This window comes from Primulina eburnea, chromosome 15, assembly GCF_022965805.1.
Source record: "Primulina eburnea isolate SZY01 chromosome 15, ASM2296580v1, whole genome shotgun sequence".
Taxonomy (NCBI): Eukaryota; Viridiplantae; Streptophyta; class Magnoliopsida; order Lamiales; family Gesneriaceae; genus Primulina; species Primulina eburnea.
Genome location: NC_133115.1, coordinates 33,217,702 through 33,241,708, shown reverse-complemented (window position 1 = coordinate 33,241,708; position 24,007 = coordinate 33,217,702). Strand labels below are relative to the sequence as shown.

The 24,007-nt window shown below is 34.6% G+C and overlaps 4 protein-coding genes across 8 annotated transcripts in view; 3 read left to right on the top strand and 1 right to left on the bottom strand.

Annotated features, from left to right (window-relative positions):
- Positions 1-421: 421 nt before the first annotated feature.
- Positions 422-2,480, top strand: LOC140815004 (CBL-interacting serine/threonine-protein kinase 7-like). Its single transcript, XM_073174098.1, has one exon. It carries the CDS (start codon positions 486-488, stop codon positions 1,818-1,820), a length of 1,335 nt encoding a protein of 444 aa, XP_073030199.1. The 5' UTR covers positions 422-485; the 3' UTR covers positions 1,821-2,480.
- A 967-nt stretch (positions 2,481-3,447) lies between these two features.
- On the top strand, positions 3,448-7,171 carry LOC140814046 (transcription factor UNE12-like). 2 transcript variants are annotated; one of them, XM_073172900.1, is made up of 7 exons: positions 3,448-3,835; positions 4,137-4,235; positions 4,937-5,056; positions 5,187-5,252; positions 5,355-5,420; positions 6,356-6,433; positions 6,519-7,171. In XM_073172900.1, exons 1-7 carry the CDS (start codon positions 3,575-3,577, stop codon positions 6,747-6,749), a joined length of 921 nt encoding a protein of 306 aa, XP_073029001.1. In that variant the 5' UTR covers positions 3,448-3,574; the 3' UTR covers positions 6,750-7,171. The 2 variants fall into 2 exon arrangements, with proteins under 2 accessions (XP_073029001.1, XP_073029002.1); XM_073172901.1 differs by having other exon boundaries at positions 3,449-3,802.
- Positions 7,172-8,683: 1,512 nt separating this feature from the next.
- LOC140815036 (putative ion channel POLLUX-like 2) overlaps positions 8,684-24,007 on the top strand; it is a 55,372-nt gene continuing 40,048 nt past the window's right edge. Inside the window, exons 1-24 of one of the 4 annotated variants that reach the window (XM_073174140.1) lie at positions 8,685-8,925; positions 9,726-9,802; positions 10,001-10,107; positions 10,315-10,607; positions 11,163-11,234; positions 11,930-12,005; positions 12,130-12,228; positions 12,301-12,455; positions 12,535-12,639; positions 15,767-15,853; positions 16,171-16,255; positions 16,325-16,472; positions 16,695-16,771; positions 16,875-16,955; positions 17,145-17,330; positions 17,416-17,529; positions 17,637-17,729; positions 17,838-17,961; positions 18,043-18,119; positions 18,233-18,280; positions 18,399-18,468; positions 18,571-18,644; positions 18,797-18,907; positions 18,985-19,112. In XM_073174140.1, coding sequence (XP_073030241.1) covers positions 8,849-8,925; positions 9,726-9,802; positions 10,001-10,107; positions 10,315-10,607; positions 11,163-11,234; positions 11,930-12,005; positions 12,130-12,228; positions 12,301-12,455; positions 12,535-12,639; positions 15,767-15,853; positions 16,171-16,255; positions 16,325-16,472; positions 16,695-16,771; positions 16,875-16,955; positions 17,145-17,330; positions 17,416-17,529; positions 17,637-17,729; positions 17,838-17,961; positions 18,043-18,119; positions 18,233-18,280; positions 18,399-18,468; positions 18,571-18,644; positions 18,797-18,907; positions 18,985-19,086 — 2,538 coding nt within the window. In that variant the 5' untranslated portion in view covers positions 8,685-8,848 and the 3' untranslated portion in view covers positions 19,087-19,112. Of the gene's footprint in view, positions 8,926-9,725; positions 9,803-10,000; positions 10,108-10,314; positions 10,608-11,162; positions 11,235-11,929; positions 12,006-12,129; positions 12,229-12,300; positions 12,456-12,534; positions 12,640-15,766; positions 15,854-16,170; positions 16,256-16,324; positions 16,473-16,694; positions 16,772-16,874; positions 16,956-17,144; positions 17,331-17,415; positions 17,530-17,636; positions 17,730-17,837; positions 17,962-18,042; positions 18,120-18,232; positions 18,281-18,351; positions 18,469-18,570; positions 18,645-18,796; positions 18,908-18,984; positions 19,294-24,007 lie in introns of those variants that run through there. The other 3 variants (XM_073174141.1, XM_073174139.1, XM_073174142.1) reach the window with 3 other exon arrangements.
- Positions 21,047-22,472, bottom strand: LOC140814275 (auxin-induced protein 22D-like). The gene is made up of 4 exons (XM_073173210.1): positions 22,153-22,472; positions 21,873-22,075; positions 21,679-21,778; positions 21,047-21,553 (listed from the first exon to the last, which is right to left on the bottom strand). The coding sequence occupies exons 1-4, from the start codon at positions 22,320-22,322 to the stop codon at positions 21,475-21,477; spliced, it is 552 nt and encodes a 183-aa protein (XP_073029311.1). The 5' UTR covers positions 22,323-22,472; the 3' UTR covers positions 21,047-21,474.

The following is a 24,007-nucleotide window of genomic DNA, read 5'->3' as shown; positions in this document are numbered from 1 at the left end:
TCTCTAACTCAATGTATGAAAATTATTATTTTTATATTTAAATTATTATTTTTTAATACAAATATAAATTGAATCGACTTATTTCACATTTATAAATTTATGAACTGTGTCACGAGACATCTTCAATATATAATATAATAGTAGTAAAAAAATAGAATTGATAGTTAGTTTCCACTGAGCCAACAATCATAAAATAGCAAAAATTAGGACGCATTTGTAATGTCGATAGTGACATTGAATAATAATAATAATAATAATAATAATAATAATAATAATAATAATAATAATAATAATAATAATAATAATAATATTAATTAAATAATAATATTATTATTATTAATTAATAAATAAAATAAAATAAAATGTTCAGTATTATAAAAACTCTTTTACAATATAAAACCTGTGTCACTCGACACTAACAAGCACTTTCGTCCCGCAGACACCGTCAGGTATCCCCAGTTCCCCACTTCCTCCAACTCGGTCCCATGCCCACCCAAAATCCCCCATCACCACAACCTCGTTCCGCCACCGTCAACATAAGGCGAACCACGAGCTCTGGCGGTGGCAGTAGTTCAATCATCCTGGAAAAATACCAACTGGGTTCTCTCCTCGGCCGTGGCAGCTTCGCCAAAGTATACAAAGGCCGATCTCTAGAAGACAATACCGTAGAAGTCGCTATAAAAGTCATCGACAAAGCTGCGACTGTCGACGCCGCGATGGAACCCCGGATACTCCGCGAAGTCTCCGCCATGCGCCGCCTCCACCACCATCCGAACATCCTCAAACTTCACGAAGTGCTGGCTACCAAATCCAAAATTTACCTCGTCATGGAACTCGCCCCCGGTGGCGAGCTCTTCGCCAAACTCAGCCGCCGTCGCCGCTTTTCTGAGTCCAGTGCACGCAGATACTTTCAACAACTGATCTCCGCCCTCCGCTTCTGTCACCAAAACGAGGTCGTCCACCGCGACATAAAACCGCAAAATCTCCTTTTGGATCACAAAGGGGCGTTAAAGATCACGGATTTCGGGCTGTCTGCTCTTTCTGAACAAAAAAGAGACGGATTGATCTACACAGCCTGCGGCACTCCGGCATACACCGCACCCGAAGTGGTTTACCATAAAGGATACAACGGGGAAAAGGCGGATGCATGGTCGTGTGGAGTTCTTTTATATGTTTTTCTCGTGGGCAGCCTCCCTTTTGACGACAGCAATTTACCGAACATGTACCGTGCGATGCATCGTCGTGAATTCCAGATTCCAGACTGGATTTCGAAATCAGCCAAGAGTATAATTTATAAGCTCATGGACCCAAATCCAAAGACAAGACTGAGCCTTGACGAATTAACCAATCTTTCTTGGTTCAAGAAGTCATTTTCACTCCCCAATCTCGGCTCAGAGACAGAGCGAAATCTGGGACCCGAGTTTCTTGAACAAAAAGAATTCAAACCCCTGTCGAAAGTGAATGCTTTTCACATAATTACGATGTCTTCTGGGCTGGATTTATCTGGGATTTTTGAGGCCGAGGCGAATAGGAAAGAGATGAGATTTACTTGTGGGATGGAAGCAGGGGAGATTGAAGAGAAGGTGATGAAGATTGGGGAGGAATTAGGATACAGAATACAGAGAGGGAAGGCTGGCAGGATTGGGTTGGTTAAGGGAAGGGTAATTTTAACTGTGGAGATTTGGGAGGTGTCTCTAGAATTATGGTTGGTGGAGTTGAAGTTGTTTGATGGTTGGGTGGAATTTGGGGATTTGCATTGGGAGGAGTTGAAGTTGGGGCTTAACGATATTGTAGTCTCCTGGCACAATGGGGTATCTTAAAAGTTTGGAATTTTGAAAACAAGATACTCTGAACTCGTTGGAGTTGATGGAATGAAAACAAAAATGATGGGTTTGATCGAGTCTACCGGATGGATGTAATACTGTGCAAACTACGATCAAATTTATTGGCATTTTGGGGTATCAGATTGGTGTCGGGATTTTATCGGATCAATGAGCCAGGGGGTGGGATTAATCTTGTGCAGAGGTTGTGAGACAAAATGATCTGTTCTTTCCCGAATAAATAACGAATATAAACATTGTAAATGAAAAGAAACTGCATTATTGTTCATAACGTGTTCATCTGATTTTGTTGGATATCATCTGTAGTTCTATCTAACTTGTAACAAAATTCCTACAACTTTCCGGCCCGTTCATAGATTTTCACGCATCAAATTACGCTGACCCCTTCCTCGATCCATATGTAAATCACAAAACAGAATCACCAGAATCTGAAGATTATTCGGAAGAAAGCCACAGTGAGGAACAAAATGTGAAAAAAAACTGATGCTGATACTACATACTTTTGCTCTTCTGAATTTTTTTGATAAGTAGTTGTATTAAATTACCGTCATAAGTATTGTACAAGTTACTGTCTACTGAGCACCCCAAGATGGTGTATAGCCTCCAGTTACATATGATCTTTTGAAGGTTAAGGAATGATCAATTTGGCTAGTTTTGTTAATAAAATGAATGACGAATTATACAATTGCAACATATACGATCTGCATGCTTATTTAATTTACAAATGAATCCCAAATTTCTAAGATAATCATAGCAATAATAGACATAATTAAAAAATTGTGTTAGATATAAACAACAACCAATCACATCAAGATATTTTTTTGGGTAGCTAAAAAGAGAAAAAAAACAAAGATAAGTACGATTAACTCAAAGTCAGACTGATGAAAATATTGATAAATATTTTAGTGACAAATATAAAATAATGAGAAAATAAACAATTGATTATCCTGCGGACATTTAACAAGAAAATCAAAATAACAATAATGTTAGAGAATTCAATTCGCATATGAATGACAATGACGATAAAAAGTTCTCCAAGCTCCTATTACGAACGAAATTAATGAAGAAAAGATTATTAATATTATATATATAAAAAATTATTGGTACACAGGCTATATATTCATAGTTTTTGATATCCGTGTAGCGAAAAAGCTCTATAAAATGTGCGATTAAAATAAACAAACAAAATCTTAAAGTTTGATACTATCTATATATTTTAAGCTAAATCTCACTCATAAACACGAGTATTTAAGATATTAAATTAAATAATTATGAATAATATCTATCCAACTAAAACAAGTTGAGTGAGTCTCATGTGAGATCGTTTCACGGATCTTAATCTGTGAGACGAGTTAACCCTACCGATATTCACAATAAAAAGTAATACTCTTAGCATAAAAAATAATATTTTTTAATAAATGATCCAAACAAGAGATCCGTCTCACAATACGACCCGTGAAACCGTCTCACACAAACTTTTGCCAACCAAGTTACGATGTCGAGCGGCAAGAGTACCAATTTTAACTATTGTTTATTTACCCCTGAAGAGTTGCTTTATCACACTTTTGCCCTACCACTCTTTCTCTGCGAAAATAATTCTACTTTTCGAAAAAGCACGCGTCCCACATAAAGCGTACGAAACACAGACATTGCCACTTTCGCGAAAAGTTCTGACCTTTCACCACCAAAACCCTAGCCCCAAAATTCCGGTAAACCGTTCTGAAGTCTCCGGCATGACGACGAATCCACCGGACGGGTACGCCGCAGATGACTTTCTCGAGCAAATACTCTCGATCCCTTCATATACCGGGCTGGCCGGAGCCGACTCTGGTAACTCGTCTGAAACGGCATCTTTGAACCACAGTGTATCCCATCTTGGCTCAGCTGCTGCTGTAGGCTCTGGTTTGCACAATCACACGTTGTTTCCGTTGGGCCTCAGCCTAGATAACGGTCATGAAGCGGTTAGTTACTGTGGTGGCTTTACGGTGAAGCCTGTAAGCTTTAGCGTTTAGCATTAGCCCCTTTTTCTGGTTCAATTTGGGGTTGATATGAGTGTCAATTTACGAGAGATCGTGTTTCCAAGATTCTGTGTATGTGTGTGAACTGTGTGTGGTGTGCTTGGGACGGAGTGAACTTAATCTATGGGGCTTGCGAGGGAGCGGTTTAACTGCTTCGCGGGGAATTTTGATTTATAAAAGACATATTATTTAAAATTGGTCTCGTCGGGCCTGCTCCTCTCTTGGTGTTTGATTGTCGTAAACCAGTAACGGGGTACTGTGAATTCTGTTCTTGCAGGAAAGGGAAGCGGTTAATAATAACATCGGAAGTCTATATCCAGCCTTTAACCATTTACAGGGCCATGCAATCCGCCACCCCGTGCCTCAGGTTCAGCAGGTCGTACAGTAAATGTATCGATATCTTGTATAAGGTTAATTTTGTGCCGTTTGTTGCAGCTAACTGATTTAGGCGTGACTTTTCTAATTATTATTTATTTATTTATTTTTGAATTACCAAGCATGGGTGGTGGTTATTGTCTGGAGATAGCAGGAATCGTTATAAGTTAGTTTGGTAGGTTGATGCATTTGGTTGAGATGCAAATTCTTTATTTTTTACCAGGTTAAACTAAAATCAGGCTATTTCGGTGGCAGGACTGTATATTAGCTAGTTTGGTAATTTGATAATCTGATGAAGGTGCAAATTCTTAATTTTTTAACCGCGTGGAACTAAAATTATGTTATTTCAGTAATTCAGTGCACTCCTAAACGTAGTTGTTCCGCTGAGCGAGTGGTTTCTAACGCGTTTATATTATATGACAGGATAAGGTTTGAGGCTAGTATGCTAAGCGTGTTTGATTAGTCTCGTGATGACTTGTGTAGTTTTGAATTCCTCTACGTTCACAGGAATTTTCAGTTTTTGAGTGAAGTAAATAAGGCCTGTTTGCAATTTTTGAACAGAAGTAATATATGTGATCAATGTGGGTAACTGTTTCTCCACTTTACTCTTTGTATTTGCTTTTCCAAAACAGAGGCATTATTTGTTAAATCGATGATATCACGCTAGATGCCAAAATATAATAAGTCTGCTATACTTCTCAGGCTTTTCAAGGGCAACTTACGCCGAGCACTGCAATCACTGTTCCACATGCCCCTGGAATTAGGCCAAGAGTTCGTGCACGAAGAGGGCAAGCAACTGATCCTCATAGCATCGCTGAACGGGTATATTTATTTAAACGAGCTATTATATTTATATAAACGAGCTATAAAGTATGATATTCTGATGAAGAAATTTGTGATTCTTCAAATCGATGCTAATATATTACAGTAAAGTTAATATTTCTTGATACAGCTGCGTAGAGAAAGGATATCAGAACGAATCAAGGCATTGCAAGAACTTGTTCCCAGCTGCAACAAGGTGCATGATCTTCATATTTGCCACAAGTCTTTTATCTACTTGGGTTAAAATATACGCCTATCATATGAAGTTTGTTATCTCTTTTCTCCTCTCGTTTTGCAGACAGATAGGGCTGCTATGCTTGATGAGATACTTGACTATGTGAAGTTTTTGAGGCTCCAAGTCAAGGTAAGAAAATTCATGTTTTCATAACCAGATTTCCTATTCTTCAGTGGTTAACTTTTCGTTAGTTTGCAAGTGTTGCTTTCTATTGTATGCTTGTGCCATTGCACAGGACTTTTTAGACTATAATACCTTTTCTTCTAAGGGTAGTTTTTTTGTTTTCTAGGCGTCTTTGAATCATGCTTGTATGTTAGTTTGTTCTTAACATTTGTTGATTGATATTTCTGTCAAGTGTTGATGTTTTTTCAATGTCTTGGCTTATGTCCACCTCATTGCACTTCATTTGTTTTTCTACTGATGGAGTTGATTATATTCGAGGATTTAGCATTTGTATAATGGAGTTGGGGATTTCTTCATGACCTTTTCTCCCGGTTGGTGTATGTGAAAAAGAGTGATGAAGTCCTTTTTGTCATACGTTGGTCCAAAGAACGAGAATCAACTTTCTTAACTCCATTGTTCATCAGTAGCTCAGTGATAGAGCGGTCGGCTGTTAATTGACTGGTCGTAGTTTCAAATCCTACTTGGGGAGAATTTTGATCGCATTTCTGACTCGGACCTAGCGACCCATGCCGTTCTCCTTAGTTTCTAAACTAGTCCTACCAGTTCGCCTAGTAGACTCACTCTACCAAGGATAAACAAAGGCTGGAACTATTCAATTTATTGTTTAATGAAATATTTGCTGTTCAAAACAGCGGGACCTTTTCTTAATACAAATAAGGTGACCCTGTGGTCTCTATATTTTTGGCTTGTGCTAAGAATATTTGAAGGTTTTAAACTAGCTCTTTGTTCGCATAATATTGTGCAAGAAGATTCTCCGTGTTTATGATATTATTATTATGTGACATGACTTGTTCTTGTGACATTCCATATATTACGCTCTACAAGTCCTCATGAGTCCCAAATAGGAGAAGGCAGTTTTATCGAGCTTAAAATTCTAACAGGTTTTAAGCATGAGTAGGCTAGGTGGGGCTGGTGCAGTAGCACAACTTGTTGCTGACATTCCACTACAATCCATGGAGGTAACTAAAAATACTTCAACTGGTCACATGAACATGCTTGCAAAGGTCATTATACAATATTTATTTTTCTGTTTGTTACTTTCAGGGTGAAACGAGTGAAATAGGATCTAACCAGCAGGTGTGGGAGAAGTGGTCGAATGAGGAAACAGAAAACGAGGTAGCTAAACTCATGGAGGAAGACGTGGGGGCTGCAATGCAATTCCTTCAATCCAAATCACTTTGTATCATGCCTATATCACTTGCATCCCTTATCTATCCCACTAATCAATCTGATGACTCCACCCTTGTCAAACCTGAGCCACCTGCCCCCTCATAATCCTACAAGTCATTGCGCGTGCCTATAATAACTCCCATCAGACCTCACTCCCACTATACATACATCTCTTTCTGTGTCTATTTGCTTATCAAAGTCGGATGCCACAATTTTGATTTTGTTGCACTTTTGTCCCACTACCTCTTCCTATAAGTCTTCTATATGTTATGGCATTCTCAAGCTCGATATGATGGCGATGTTGAAGTATACAAAAATGGTCGGAAGTGCTTTGTAATGGAGTTGATAAATTTGAAAAGGTATCATAATATGGTTCTCCCTCCCTGCTTTTATTTAGTGGGTGGGTTGGTGGGGGAGTGGGGAGACTTTGCGTTTTGCTTGTGGATGGTCGACTCTTGTACGAAGCCCTGATATTGTTAGTATCTAATTTGATATATAATGTAATAATTTAGCGTGAGGTCCAAGTGCCTACCTATCTTGTTATCGAAAAATATTGTTGGGGGTAAGATATGACCACACACCCATGTATATAATTCATGGGTCGGACTTACAAAAACTCTTATGAGAGATATGGGTGTGTATATATATATATATTATACGTAAACACATTCTTACGAGAGTCCACACCCATGAAAATATATCATTATTTTCGGTTCAGTTTTGAATTTTTTTTATTTTAAATATAAATTGGATCGATTGTTTTCATATTTATGCAATCTTACTCGTTTGTTTGTCAAATTATTGATATTTTATCTTTTTAAGTTGTTTTGGCTTCCCTAACATACGTAGTTTTAAAAAGATTATTTTTCATGTCAATGTACTCGTACAGACTAAATTATAGCAAATTGTTTTCAAATGTTGATGACGAATTTGAATTATATAGATAAATGTTGGACTAATATATTTTTTACCCCAAAAGATGACGACAACGATGATAACACCATTGAGGTCCAATAAATAAAGTAATAATGAATTTTTTTTTTTCAAAAAGGATGAGTTTGTGAACGATATCAAAAGATACAGGATAAAAATGAATTTTATTCTATATTGATTCTATTCAGAACCACTAAAAATAATTTATCATTCTCGGACTTTATTGTTTCTCAACAAAAAAAACGTTTTTCTTGTTCATAATATTGTCAACATGTAATTTGTTCGTTTTTGTTAATACTCCATTCATCTCAAAATATCAATTATATTGATTTTATTTTTTCCCGATTGTCTCAAATATATAGTATAATTTTGACAATCAGCAACATTTTTTTTTTACTAATATAGACTTATCAATTAAATTTTGAAATTTTTTTGGATAATTTAAATAAAGATAAAATAAAAAATTTGTTTGCAAACTTTGTTTTACAATGATAATCCATTATGTTTGAAATAGATGAAGCATTATTTTAATCTTTTTAGGGATTGACCAACTTGCCTTCAAACCGATACTAATTTTATTTTTTAACCTTTTAGTGAAAAATTTGACAATAGATTCGAGAGCAATTCGAAGGTGTAATAATAAGCAGTAAAAGGAAGACTTTTTTTTCTCCATATAATTATCCAAAATGATCAATGCAACAACTTCCAAATCATTCCGATTTTCATTTTAAAGAATTTTAATCCAACTCTTTTCAAGATTTTGCTGTAGAAATCAGTTGTGAAAATATTTGTTTTATTATAACATCAGTCGACAAACTTTGTTTTGACAAAGACTGTATTTTCCAAATTTTTACAAGTCATATTTTATCAACGTTTAATCTTTATTTTTTTTTTCGTTGGAGGGATGTTGATTAATATAGTATGATTTTGAAATAATATACCCAAAAACTGGAATCAAAATTTTCGTAAGATCGAAGGAAAACATGTAAAAAGAATTTCCCCATTATTTGATTTTATTAGTTTGTTAGGCTTAAAATTTTTTAGAATTGAATTAAATTTGGCATTTTTATTAAAGGAAGCCGGTGGGGTGAAAAGTTGGGTCGCTTTCTGTGTTCGTTATAAGCTTTTTTATCAGAAGGATTTTCATATCTACAACATGCATTTAGCGGACTGAAAGTTTCTCAAGAATTTGCTTATCTACTCGTGTCATCCGTATATACATTTAAATCTGGATTTTTATCGCCTGAAAAGAAAGTTTCGAATTGAAAAGGATGATGCAATTAAACAGCTTTCGGCCATGGATTTCGACAAGAAATCCCAGATTGAATCAGAATTCTTCTTTTAAGAGGTGACATGTTATTCTTACTTCGTGTGCGTAAAGGTTTAATCTTTGTGCGTGTTTAACAGAGGTGGAGAATCTATTGTGTGTACGCGAGAAGTTACAAACAATATGTATGTATAAATTTCTGAACCAAAAGCTCATCGGTATCTCAGCCCATACAATATATTTTCCCTTGTTTGTTACTATTCTTTCTTGGTGTGTAAATGGGTCGGAAGGAGTTTTCGTTTTCTGTCTTTGTTAGATTGCATTACGGTATTCTAGTTTAATGATTTGTTTTTTTCCCCCCGGAGCATTGGAACTGTATCAAGTGTCATTGCATCAAAGCTGCTTATGAATGTCACAGCTGCAAGAGGGGAGCGTCCAGTGGACCTAAAATTTTAGTTGAATGGGACGAACTCATGTATTTTGGATCAAAACATGGAATTTGTATTCTGAATGGCAACTGACATTCAGCTGAAAAAACATGCAAACTTCAAGTGTTGTTTATGAAACCGATACTTTGCCCTATGATAATGGATTAAGACTGGTGTATTATTCATGGTATGAGCATGTTTATTCTCTGTTTCCCTAGATATAGACAATCTAACATCTTTGGCACGAGTGAGGCTTAGGAGAGAGAGCTGCACACATCTTTAGTTCATAAAAATGATTCACACATTTATAGAAGCCCATCACATCACTTCATAAAGTCATGCCCACTTATATCTATGCCTTATAATTGATTTAATTTGTTAGTTTGTACTTGATCATTGTAAATTAGTTGTTTAGAGATTTTTTTAAAAAGCTAGCAGCATTGTTAATTTCAGGAAGTCAAGTTTGCATTCATGCGGATGCATGGTAATTTCACCTTTGCATGTACAGTATTTCTCAATAAACAATAGAGGTAAGCTTTGATCCACGTGTACTTATCGTTTAGTTCAAGTTTCTTCGTCTTGTAACTGTTTTCAATTATCTGCACTGATTGTTTTACTAGATATTCTTCATGTAAATTTTCTGTAATCAGAGGAGCATCGGGAAAAGTGTTTTGTGTCAATTTTTTATCTGTTATGTGCTACTCAGTTTTGTTATGATTTATTTCCAGAACAACAGAAGATAATCTGCAAAGTAACATTGGATAAGTTCGACCCTTTAAGGAGAACCAGTGGTTCTGTCAGTGAGAATGATATACTCCCAAAGAATGGTCCTCAGGTTTGTGCATCAGCTTAGAACTTAAGTCGTGTTAAATGGTCCAAAATGAGTTTTTTTAAATGAGATCACATGCAAAAAAAATGCAAGTAAACTCAATTTGAGTTGATTTTGTTTGAATAATGGACCCTGAGCAGAGAATCTTTGGGATTTCTTTAACTTCTTGTCTGTCTTTAGTTATACAGTGTGACTAATCCATTCGTATTGTAGCCTGTGCAGTATGTTAGATCAAAACTCCTGGCGGCATGCGTCTCATGTTTTTTAGTCAGAATGATGCATTCATTTAGCAATACTTCGGTGATGAAAGTTGTCCGGGAACCACTATTTTGTGCAATTCAAGTGTTTGCAACTTCAAGTTTGCCCTTTGCTTGCATGTCTAACTCCTTTAGTAAACCAACACCGCTTCAATTGGATATTTCATTGCCTTCATTTCAAGATCTCAAATGGAGTCTCGCTCGATTAATTTATTTATTCAACATTCAATTAGAGAGAAACGTTGCCACGTAAGTACAGCAAACACCACCTTCAGGTTATCTTCAGTCGTTAGTTTTCAGTTGACGTAAAGTGTTTTATGTCCATTGATGATTTAATTTTGACGAATTACGAGTCAGATACCACTTTAGTTTTTTATTTCGTGAAACTATTACTGGTTAATGAGTGGCTGCTTGTCCTAAAACACAAACATGCCCTTGACGAACTTGAATTTCCAAGAAAACTTATTGTGAGATTTGTTAATTGGTTTGCATGTCAGTTGAAATTATGTGAATCACGGGAATTTGTTAGTTAAATGATGTCCTGTACAATACATAGGATTTTGTTATACGAGACGGGAGCGTGATATTTGTGCCTGTTACAATATGAATTTGATAAGTAGGTACGGTACTTCAGTTTTAGGTTCAATCCAAAAGAAAAAGATTTACATGTGTTATGTTCCACATGCTTTTGTAAAGGAAAATATATTGAACATTTTACCTATGCTTTCTTGCAAGTATTCTTGATTTGACCTTATGTAATTGTATTGACTGTTTAGCAGGAGTACTTAATTTGGATTCATGCAGGTTTTTTATTGTGCTCCTCGTTGCATGCTTCTCGTTTGTCATCATTGGTGGTTTCCTCTTCTTCAAGTTCAGGTTACGTATTGATTATTAATTTGAAGAACAATATCGAGGACTAGTTATGTTGTGTCATTTCAAGTTCTGTTTTGTAGCTTCAATTGGTTTGTGAAATTTATAAAATTACTTGGTACTAGTATATTGTTCTTTGTCCAAGTCCACTTATTTTATGTGGTAAATGAGCTAAATTTTTTTGTACACAGTTTATTAATTTGTATTTTCTATGTATTAAAACCAGATCAGCTTCAGTGTAATATGTTGAAAGCCAACCCTTAACTCTGCTTAGGATCGTGTTTATCAGATGATATTGGCCTCACAAGTAGCAAATTTGCTCTGTCAGAAGCTAGAACATGGTTTGGCTTTTTGTCGATGGAACTTCTTTTTTTTTTTTCCCATTTTTTTGTACAATTAATCTTTCTGACAGAAATAATTTCCAATTTCAAATCTAAAAGTTTCCTTCGTTTTCTTTGAATTTTATGGATTTTTGTTCGGCTCCACCTTAACTTCACAAGTTCATCTTGTTTGAGATTTGGCAAGTTACTTGAGCTGTGTTTGAGATTTTTTTTAAATATTTTCTGCTGCTTAATCATGACTGATCCTTTATCTGATACATTTTAATAAGTATAATCTACTTATGGTTGGTGCCTCTACAATCTTTTTTTCATTTAGAATCGTGTATTTTCTGATTGCAAAATGTATAAATCGGAGTACAGAGGTAGCACTCGGTCTCTTGAGGATTGCTTTTGGGAGGCTTGGGCATGCTTGTGTTCATCATCAACTCACTTGAAAGTGTGATCCATCTTTGCCAATTTGATCTTGTCACTTGATAAAAATTTTAACTCTTGCATATTGGTTGACAAACAATGAAGTATTAACTTTATCTGTTAAAAATCATTCTTTGATTCAACTACAGCAAAGAACTAGAATTGAGCGTGTTATTGGCTTATTGCTTGCTATATGGGGCATACTGTTCTATTCTCGGCTATTGAGCACCATGACCGAACAGTTTAGGGTAAGCTGATAATATACTGTGTTTTACAAAAGATCTGTTGGAAAGTTGTACCTCTGATTAGCATTTTGGCAGAATAATATGCAAAGGCTCAGAGAAGGGGCACAAATACAAGTTCTGGAGACTGACCATATAATCATTTGTGGAGTTAATAGTCGTCTGAGTTTTATCCTGAAGCAGATAAATAAGCATCATGAATTTTCTGTTCGGTTAGGCACTGCTACAGCTAGGTAATTGGTCATGAATATTGACATTTAGACACTGCGTTAAGATTATGCACCGTCTGTCATATCTAAAGACATGTTCCAGGAGACAGAGAATCCTACTTTTGTCTGACCTTCCAAGGAAACAGATGGATAAAGTTGCCGACAACATAGCTAAAGATCTCAGTCATATTGATATTCTGACAAAAAGGTATGTTATTTAACAAAAGATGTAAACAAGCGCCTACAAATGGTGTGATTACATCTTTCTTAGTTTAACACCTAAAACATTTCCACATACTGTTTATTTTCTGAAAGCATCAGTGTGTTGTTACAAGTGGCCAAGTAGGGAAAATTTATCAACCGCCCTAATTCCTAACAATATGTAAGAGTACCTATGGTATTGGGCCATGTTCTTCTTATTGTCACCTAACTACTAAAGAAATAATAGTTGCCTGATCACATATGGGAAAAGCTTGAACTTTTCATATGGGTTCCAGGTGTCTAGAGGAGGATGAGATTTAACAAGTCCTTGGTATTTATGCACTTTATGATTTAGAATGCGACAAATTATTTATGCATAGAGAACATATTGACTCAGTTTTACACTTGCCTCGAAAGGTTACCATTGTCGAATATTATTCTTCTTTTGTAACGACAATCTGTGGCTTTAACATAAGGGTGTGCTGTACATGTTTGTGAATCGTTTTAAAAATTTTATACACAGAACTTATGCATAAAATTTAAATAAAACTTGGAGCACCTTTACAATTAGCATCTCAATAGGACCGATCACCTAATTTTACATCTCAACTTAGCAACATATTTTCCAATCAATATTGGAAATATATATTGCATTTCCCTAGTTCATTTTTTTCAATTACTACTGAAGCATATGATGATTGCCAGTAAACGGGAAAAGCAAACGATTCTTGCTTGCGTTATTCGTTCACTATATTTTTCAATACATTATCCTATTATTTTTTCCATGACCTTTTTATATCGCATTTTTCTGAGAGGCGAGAAGAATTGATCGCTTTAAAGATCCAGTATTCTTTTAATTATCTAAAGTGAAAGGGATCGATATACGGTGTTCAAAATCGCAACGGAAGCACAAAAGTGTTTTCAAAACATGAAAACCGAAATTTTGGTATAAAATTTTTCAAAATTGAACACCATGTACTAGTTGTGCAAACATATACAAAAATCTCAACTTTCAAGCATAGGGTGTTGAGAAAATTACCTATCAATCACAAGGATTGATTTTATGGCTCCAACTAAGGTGTAAACACCTTAGCTCTTGAAGGTAGACAATCTACAAGCTCCACCTTTCTTTTGGACTCCTTTCTTCCAATCAAGCCCACCACCAACTAGGTAGATCCCCTCACATTTTGCACTAGAAAAATGTGAGGATTTTTCAAAGAGAAGATAGTGTTTTCTCCAACTAATTGAAGAACACAAAAGGAAGGAAAAATGGAGAGAATTGGGAGAGGGAGATTTCGGCCATATGCATGTGGAGGGGGGGGAAGAATGAGTTAATTCCCTTGCCTTGGTTGTGAGAAAAGCAAAAGGCAAAAAAAAGTAGCATGCCATGCCATTATTTTATTCAAAAGTAATCTCCAACCCTTCACCTCCCATGCATGCATATAATATAGTTTTCAATCAAATTAAAAACTTTGGACTAAATTTAATTATCTCAAACATATTTGAGACTAATTAAACATTACTTGAATTTACCCAAGTCCCACTAGTTAAATAATTATTTTAATTGAGCTCTACTAGACTCAATATTATTTAATTAATCCAACACTTGAATTAATTTAATTATTTGGGCTCTACTAGGCCCACTAGTGTTTAATTAATTCAACACTTGAATTAATTTAATTTAGTCCATAATAATGTTTATGAAAATCACAATTTTCAAAAAACATTAGTCACTTGGCCAAATTTTAATCTAGGAACACTTCCATAAATTAAAATTTATATTTCTCTCATAGAAGTCATACTTCTATTTTTCTTTACACTTATAAACACATTTATAAGCCGTTCAACACTTTGAACTATTTTCTCCTTTATAGAAGTCATACTTCTAATTTTCCTTACGCTTATAAACTCTTTTATAAGCCGTTCAACACATTGAACTATTTTACTTCTCATCGGGATTTACTAAGCTAGCACTTGTGTGGCCCTCAATGGTTCATTGATACAACTAGCCGTGGGTTCACATCTCCATGTGATTCGGACTAAACATGTCCTTATTCGAGCATACCCCAATTGCTCCATTCTTACTTATCAACTCCTTGATGGTAAGAACGTCAGAACTCAAGTCTGATAGTACCCAACCAATCACGTTAAACGCCTAGCAGCATCGCTTACGTGATTCCCTAGGTATCACATGATAGTGCCTGCAAGAACCATTCAATTATGGTTAGCGTACAGTACGGTCCCTTCAACTCATATATCCCGATCGATTCGACAACCATTGGTTTATCGAGAGTTGTCAATGAATCGATACTATGTGTCATGTTGTAGTTGCATCGATGGTGTAATCTATGAAACCCCTTTCATAATTACAACCATACTCTGGCCAGAGATTTCGATCTACATACACATGATAACACATAGGATATCCATACCCGAAGGTAAGCGGTGAATCCCCGACTACAATGCATCGACTCCTATGTGTTTCGACATAACACCCAACCTTGCCACCTGATGACCCCATGAGAGTCGGTAAACAAGTCAAAGTGTAATTCTAGCACATAGAGTCTCAATGTTGTCCCGGGTCATAAGGACTAATTCTGTACAACCATAAACCAGGACTTTTCCACTCGATAAGTGAGAACCACTTGGAAAGTCCTTTTATGGAGGGTTGTTCAGTGCACTCTACAAGGAGCACCTATCTGCATGTTCGGACATCACAATGTCCCCTACCAATGAAACATGGTACTCACATCGCAGATACTAGTCTCTAACTCGAGCGGCCTATATCCTTCTTAGTGGCGGCTGAATCGACTAGGAACCGTTTAGAATATACAGTATTACAAATATGAGTTTCATGATACTCATCATATGAGCATCTCATATTCTTTCTACTATTTGTATATTCAAGGGCTTTATCTATGCAGCTAGCATGGGTATACAGATAAAGATTTGCCAAAGTAATAATTTCAAATATTATTAAAATAAAGACTGCTTATTCATAGAGTTTCATTGTGAACACTCGGCCAACACTTGGCTCGACGGGCACCTACTCTAACATAAAGATCTTGAATCAAGCAGTCTTTTGCAATTGTCGTTTTTACGCCTGACTGCCGACATAACATCTACTGGTGCAGTTGTAGTCTAAGCTTGACTAAGTCATTTGAAAGAGCTGCAGCAAAGAAGGCACGTGCCATAATCATATTACCAACAAAGGGAGATAGGTAAGAACTTGATTGGTCCTGGATAACTTGTTTAATTTAATGGGCATGTGATTGACAACAGTTTATAAAATTATTTAGTATTTTTTGTATTTTCACTGAATTTGATTATGAATTAAGAAGGCTTTGACAAAAAACTTAGTTTCCCAGCTCCCTAAAATCGTAGTAGTGACCAGTGAGTTTGAGGAATGCCCATTTCACCCACAATATTTCTAACAAGGCTTGCATTTTATGCCCTTTTTCCTTTTATCAAGATATTGTCTTTGATGCATTTGATTTTGTAAAATCTGAAACATAAAGCTAAATCTTTAATTTGTTAGATATGAAGTTGACACGGATGCATTTCTAACAGTTCTTGCTCTTCAACCCGTTCTTATGGTGACCTCTGTACCTACTATAGTTGAGGTTAGTTTCAGATGGATGGTCTCTTTCTACATTATGACTTGTAAAGTTTTACTCTAATTTGTGATACAGGTCTCAAGTTCAAACACCAGTCAGCTTTTAAAATCAATCTCAGGGTTAAAAGTGGAGCCTGTCGAAAATGTTGCATCCAAATTATTTGTTCAGTGTTCTAGACAAAAAGGGCTGATAAAGATATACAAACACTTGCTAAACTATCAAAGTAAATCCATATCCTTTCTTTTCCCTTGTCATGATAGTTATCGCGATGTGTTTTTCAGCTATCTCTATGGAACAATAATTCTCAAAGCTTTAGGAAATTGAAAGATATAACTGTTCTCTTGACACGTCAAAGCATGGGATTTGAATGACATTATGCATTTTTCTTTCTTATTGATTTTAAATCTCATGCTAATTTCTGACCACGGATATCTTTATGTTGCAGAAAATGTGTTCAATCTTTGCAATTTTCCTAATTTAGCAGGGCTAACTTACAGGCAATTGAGGTGTGGTTTTCAAGAGGTATATAATAACCATCCTCTATGTGGTATATTAATTTCATTTGATTCTTTAGGTTTCTGAATCAATGAATTTTTTGTTTTCTTTTTTCGTTTACCTTTTTCAGGCAGTTGTTTGTGGGCTTTATCGGGATGGAAGGGTTAGTTTTCACCCAAATGATGAAGAAATTTTGGAAGTAACTGACAAGGTATGCAAATCTTGGATAGCGAATGTACTTCAGTTTGTATTTTTGTAACAGTAAGGATTATGGGTTTGACTGTCTAGCAAACATGCCGTGAAAATATGTTCAAAATCATGTAAAAGTTTTCTAAATTGGGTACCGGTTTTCCATTTCACACTCTAGCAAGTGTAAAAAGCATTCATACAACACACGTAGGTTCTGTTTATTGCACCTTTACATGGAAAGAAGAAACCAAAACTCTCATATCCACGAGAAAATGATAGTTTGACCAATGATCTCGAGGCCATAAATCAAGGAAACATATTCCAAAGCCTAACATCTGATGTTACAAGAGAGCGGCTGCAGAATATGGTAAAAAGACCAAAAAAATCAGGTTCCAAGGTATGCCTTACCAGGTGAAGAATAACTGCTGTTATTGTGCATTTCTTAGCTTAAGGATTGATTTTTTTCAAACATTTGCATGAAGGCATCAGACTCGTCACTAGGTCCAAAAGAATGCATACTAATACTCGGATGGCGCCACGATGTTGTGAAAATGATAGAAGAATATGACAATTATCTTGGACCAGGCAGTGTGTTGGTACACTCCATTAAACTTCTGCCTGTCTCTGTATCTTATATTTCTCTTGCGAAAAGTTTTTTATTTTCTTATCTCAAATTTATTCGTATCTGGATGCGTAAGAGCAGGAAATTCTATCAGAGGTTCCGATGGATGAGAGAAATAAGGCAAATAATCTGGCTGGTCAGAGGAAACTCAAACATGTTAAAGTTTCTCACCGGGTAAAACTACACCACACCCTAAGTATGTCATTACATTTAAGCAAGTTTTACATTACGTTTCATTCACCTTCATTCCCAATGGTACTGTTGTCTGTCCATTCATCACAGGTTGGAAATCCAATGGATCATCTCACTTTAGAAGAAACCATTATTAAATTTCAAAGGGTGTTTCAGAAAGAAGGTGTTCCATTTTCAATTGTTGTGATATCTGATAGAGAGTGGCAAGTTGGAGGTAAGGCGTATGATGCTGATTTGTATCAAATTGACTCAGGTTTTTTATTGATCTTTTTCCTTGTAATTTAATGGTTTATAGATTCATCAAGGACAGACAAAAACTCAGCATATTGTCTTCTTCTAGCTGAAAATACATGTGGTAAACTTGGAGTAAAGGTACGGTTGTTTAAAATCCACCAACTCGTTAATTTGTCTAACACTTGTTTTCGAATAAGGTGCAATATGGAAACTTATCTCATGTTTTTGAAGTAATTTGATGAATCTTGCAGGTGCAAAATCTGGTTGCGGAAATTGCGGATTCAAAAATGGGAAAGCAAGTAAATTTTTTTCCAAGAACCTGAAGTGATTATTTTAATGCAGCCACGCTCACCATGTTACTTTTATACAGCCATTTCTCAAAGAAATCGCTGATAGCTAAATCTCATTGCTTCATAGATTACTAGGATCAGACCAACCCTCACATATATTGCGGCAGAGGAAGTAATGAGCCTTGTGACAGCTCAAGGTTTAGAAATTTACATCTCTCCATCTTCGAAACCAAAAAAAGAAAAAAAAATCATCTTTCGTATCAAGCTGATTTTAGTAAGTCTCATCCTTTTTTTGGCAGTGGCAGAGAACAGTGCATTGAACGAGGTTTGGAAAGACATTCTTAACGCAGAGGGAGATGAAATTTACGTTAAGGTTTACAAAGCATTCATTTTGATAATTGTGATTTATTGTATTAAAACTTGAGAGAACTTTGGCTAGTTTTCTGAAACATGAATTGATCTATCCAATGTCGAACAATACAGCACGTAGCTTCATGATATTTATTGTTCACGATTTTTGGACAGGATATAAGTCTCTACAAAAAAGAAGGTGAAAATCCCACGTTTAACGAGCTATCAGAAAGAGCACATCTCCGAAGAGAAGTGGCCATCGGTTATGTCAAACAGAACAAGAAGGTAGCTTGCTTGCCTTTCTTTGGTTATATTTATTGAAATGAGAATAGTACATTGATGCTATGTTTCAAATACTGCAGGTCATCAACCCAATTCCGAAGTCTGAGCATCTAACTCTCGACCCGAGTGACTCGTTGATCGTGATATCAGAGCTTGAAGGAGAACAACCAGTGGTATTCTAGAATCTCGTTGCTCATAGTTCTCTTTATTATTTTACATCCCGTTTCTCATTGATCCTTTCCATTTTTCTTATTCTTTATTGGTGGAATATAGTAGTCGCATGGGAAATGTATAGTTTACGAACATAATAGTTTGGTTGTTTTTCCGTGAAATTCATTTATCCTGCCAAACTTGCTATATTCCAATGATGTATTTTGAAATAAATTAATTAATGTGCATCCATCCCCTTCTATATAAATCAAATCTTACATGGAAAAAATTGTTCATCAGAAGATCTAGATGGAGAGAATGGAGCATTTACCCTATTCTAATATGATGCAAATATATCGAGTATCCTGAGAATTATGTGAGACCATTTAAGATTAATACTTTAAGACTATGTTTGGTAGCCATGATAAGAGAATGATTATTTAATAATTATTCATTTATGTCGCGTTTGGTTAGTTTTTTATTAATCTATAGGCCCTTGATTATGATTGAAATCCCACATTATACATGTTACTTGGGTGATTAAATATCCCTCCTCAAAAGGTGTGATAATTAATAATTTTTTTAATAATGATCATGATAAGATTGTATATTGACCACAATACCTTGAATTGTTTTCTTCGATATAATATGAAAATTAAAATTATTAAATTTAATAATTAATATAATATTTAAATTTTTATTATATTTTTTTATAAATTAATTTCATATATTTTAATTATTTTCAATCATTTTAACGAAAATAAATTGTAATACAAATTTATCTTAAATTAAATTTTTATAAATTTTTAATCTTGTTAATTAATTTTTTTATGAAAATAAATATTTTTTCAATTCTAATTTATTTTTTAATGATTTAAATTAATTTTAATAAATGTAAACTATAATTATAAATATTTAATTATCTATCTAATTATTTTAAAAATATATTTTTAATTAGCATTTGGGCATTTTAGTCATTACAATAAAATTTACAAAATTAATCCATCATTTTAAAATCATACCAAACACCATGTTATTTATCTCACCATACTATTAATACATATAACTCATTTTTTAATCACTCTAATTATTAATCATTTACTAATCCTATCACACGTAGCAAACGGAGTCTAATAATCTAAACTTGCATTTTCCTCACGTGGGGTCAAACTATTTATTATTTTAATTTTAATTTTACTTTTAAATTTAAAATTAATTACTTTAATATTTACATTGAAAATCACTATCATAATGTTATAAATTGAAATAAATTATTAATATTACAAACATTAAGATAATAATAGGAAGACAAATTGACATGAGAGCGATTGAATAAAATTAAATTATTAATAAATTTTAAGGTTATATAAAACATTTTTTTTTCCTATTTAGAATATAAATATTTTTAGACTACTTATGTATTAAAAGGGATACGTGATTGAGAGAAAATGTTTATATGTAAGTGATTTCAATGTAAATATTTAAGCTATTTAGTCAATTTTCGATATACGATGCTAAATAAATATTATTAAATAATATATTATCTATTAATCTATTAAATATATGACTTCCATTTGCGAGCTTAATATTTTAATATTTTTTTGTTTTACAATTTGTCATGTTCTCTATGTTATTTAAATCTTTTTTTTTATGTTAGTTTAATAGGATCATTAATAATATACTTAACTCAATCAAACTAATTATTATTTTAATTTATTTTTAATTTTAGTTACTTAAATTTATACATTGATGTCAAATTCATGGAAAATCTCTACCATATTAATGATTGGTAATAATGGGAAGATGAATGAGATGACTCGGATTGAATAAAAATAAATTATTAATAAATATTAACGTCATACAAAACTTCTTGATCTAATTTAGAATAAATATATTAACAAATGAATTATTAATAATAATTCACGCGGTAATCTTGGGATAAGAACATTTATTAATTCAATACTGAGATACAATAATATTGATTCCTTTGTATTCACTTTCCCAACAAATGCATATTCAAGATCACAATGCAAACACACGTTCTTGTATGAAGAAAACATAACCAAAATCCTAATACTAAGGATGTATATATGCATATCTTTGTACAATAGCTTGCACATGGATTTGTTACAAGCATAGCATTGAAAATCAAAATAACTCAAAAGCATTTTTTAAAGAAAAAGAAATGGTATGAAAATATTTGCAATTTCTATGTATCTAGCTTCTTTTAATTAAACCTCCTCCCAGTTGAGGTTGCAGAAAATTGTTGAATACAAAGGAACTTCAAAATCTAGAGTTCTTGGTGAACTCTGAATAGTCGTAATCATGATTCTCTCTCCCGTGAGAGGGCCTCATCATTTTTTTTCTGTTGGGTCACATTTTAAATAAAACCATGAATTAATCCAAGAATAAGTGTCTCCTTATGCACCAAAGCCTAATCCTTTGGCAGCTTCTGATCCTTTCATGATCCTCAGTTTCTTGCAGGATGACTTGAACATACTGCAAAATTATTTATGCATGAGAAAATGTGCGTGGTCGAATTCTGCATGTCGGGAGAAATTTATATAAAAACTAGAGTTATTTTCTATTTTTACAAGATTTAGATAGGGCATAGGGGAACTCACTCCCATGGAACATCTCCAACGAGCATCAAATCACCATCTTTATCTTCATATGCAGGTGAATATTCCGATCCTTTGTACCCTCCCCTCTCTGAATATTCCCCTAATCGACCAAATTACACCATGTGTTAAGAGCAATCCCAATAATCATTACTAACCGGAAAGAAAAGAAATGAAAACATACATATATCCCTTACCTATGGAGAGTTTGAACATATTTTCTAAAGCCTGGAGGAGTTGTGGGTATCCATCGTAAACTTTGAGATCAATCTTTCTAAGGTAAGGGGCACCATCCATGCTAACTTTCACGTAAATCCCTGGTTCAGATTCAGAATGCATCTTCATCTGGACATTGCTTTTCCGGTAAGACCTCACCGGCGGCCACCCGACTATCTGTGCCCTGGAACCAATAAGTAATCACCAACAAAACAAGTCAGTTACTTATAAAAGATGAGAGGCAATTAATGGATCTCTTACTTGGGTGCTGGTGGGATTTCGAGTGCAGAAGAAGCAATCTCCGATCCGCTATTCGATTCAGGCAAGGCGCGCTTGTTGTTCTTTGGAGTTTTCACCATTTCTTCACATTCATCCGTGCCTGGTAATCCCAATCTCAGTTCAGTTGCCTTGAAATTCATATCACTTTCCATTTTGTTGATAGCAAACAATATATGGTATGTGGAACAAAACTAAAACTGAACCGGAACCCTTTTGTTTACAATATTTGTAGTGTGTGTTTCTTGGAGAAAGCGTTTGGCAACAAAAAAATGAGAGTTGATTTAGTGCATGAATTTGGAGTTAATATTGGTGTTTTAGTGCATGAATTTGGGGCAAAGCAAGATTAAGATGTCTGCAATATTGGCAGCAATTATGGGGCAAGGGATCCCAGATTTAGGGGACAGGAGAGGGACAAACTCGGCCGCCCATATGGATTACTTTTTTCCATACAGTCAAGATGCGTTTTGGGGGAAGTAAACAAATTTTCATAATTAGATACAAAGTCCATTATTATTTTATGTTTTTTCCAAATTATGTGATACTCTAAAGATTTTTTTATAAATAAAAAAATGAAGGGTTTGTCTTGTGTGCCTAATAAATTTTGTCAAAGGCAAAAATTCGTGAGAGACGGTCTCAAAGGTCGTATTTTATGAGATGAATATTTTATTTGGGTCATCCATGAAAAAATATTACTTTTTATGCTAAGAGTATTACTTTTTATTGTGAAGATCGGTAGGATTGACCTGTCTCACAAATAAAGATTCGTGAGACCGTCTCACAAGAGACCTACTCTTTGTCAAATGAGGTGTCATGGTTTGGAGGTCCAATTCAAATAAATTTTAAGAATATAATGTTTAATATCTCTAACCAATATTAAGCGTATAATATTTGCTTAAATGCATAAATTGTGAGTACCGACACATAATCTTGTAGAAAATAAAGTAATAAATTTAATAATTTATGCGACATGAATACAGAGTAACATGTTTAAACATTGTTTTGGTAGTATGCTTGGCATGGAGTTGAATTCCATGTGAATGGAGATGCTCCACTTGGGTGTTGGGTATTGGGCATGTAGGCCTAAATGATTCTTGGCAGGGTGGCCATATTGCCATTTTTTTTTAAATTTTGAAACGAATATTTGCACATACTACTACTTACTTCTGTCATGATATATACCTTGAATTACTCATTACTCAAATTGTGGATGAATATATGGTCGGGAAATTCAGGTAACATATGCAACGTGCTCATGATCTGCTCTTGGAAGACCTGGGAGGTTGTCTATGTTAGAATGTTAAACTTATTTTGTTATTATTCTTAATACACGCTACCGCTGCATATTTACGTACATACATACATACATACATACATAGATATTATAGATATCAAGATGAAATCTTGAGGAATGTTCACTGTATCTGCTAATGCAATTGATCACCATTTGATTGATTTTGCTCTTTCGTTCCTATGTCAAGATATTTATGGAGAAATTAAGAAGATTACATTAATTTGAACTGATCATTCTACGTAAATTAATTATAGTAGTAAAGATAACAAACACGCGTCCGCGTGATGCAAAACACCAGAGGGGATCTGGCTGGCTAGCTAGCTCCAACATGCACAGACCATATATAAATTAGCTTTCTTGATAGGGGAGAAGTATGTACTTGAAAGCAAAAACTTCTCGCCTCATAGTGTAAGTTATAGATGGTTCCTGATACATACATGATGGATCCTGAATCGGGTGGCCCGACTAGCAAGCTAATTATATATATTCTCCCACTTGTCTGTTTACATTTTAGTTGTTGTACGTACAAGCCAGCTAGGAAATTAA

Excerpts from the sequence above, each read along its gene's own strand:
- LOC140815004 (XM_073174098.1), top strand. The coding sequence starts at position 486 with ATGCCCACCCAAAATCCCCCATCACCACAACCTCGTTCCGCCACCGTC.
- LOC140814046 (XM_073172900.1), top strand. The coding sequence starts at position 3,575 with ATGACGACGAATCCACCGGACGGGTACGCCGCAGATGACTTTCTCGAG. Across the intron at positions 3,836-4,136 it reads GTGGCTTTACGGTGAAGCCT|GAAAGGGAAGCGGTTAATAA; the intron begins GTAAGCTTTAGC and ends CTGTTCTTGCAG. Across the intron at positions 5,253-5,354 it reads TTGTTCCCAGCTGCAACAAG|ACAGATAGGGCTGCTATGCT; the intron begins GTGCATGATCTT and ends CTCGTTTTGCAG.
- LOC140814275 (XM_073173210.1), bottom strand. The coding sequence starts at position 22,322 with ATGGAAAGTGATATGAATTTCAAGGCAACTGAACTGAGATTGGGATTA. Across the intron at positions 21,779-21,872 it reads TATGTTCAAACTCTCCATAG|GGGAATATTCAGAGAGGGGA; the intron begins GTAAGGGATATA and ends TTGGTCGATTAG. Across the intron at positions 21,554-21,678 it reads GTTGGAGATGTTCCATGGGA|TATGTTCAAGTCATCCTGCA; the intron begins GTGAGTTCCCCT and ends ATAATTTTGCAG.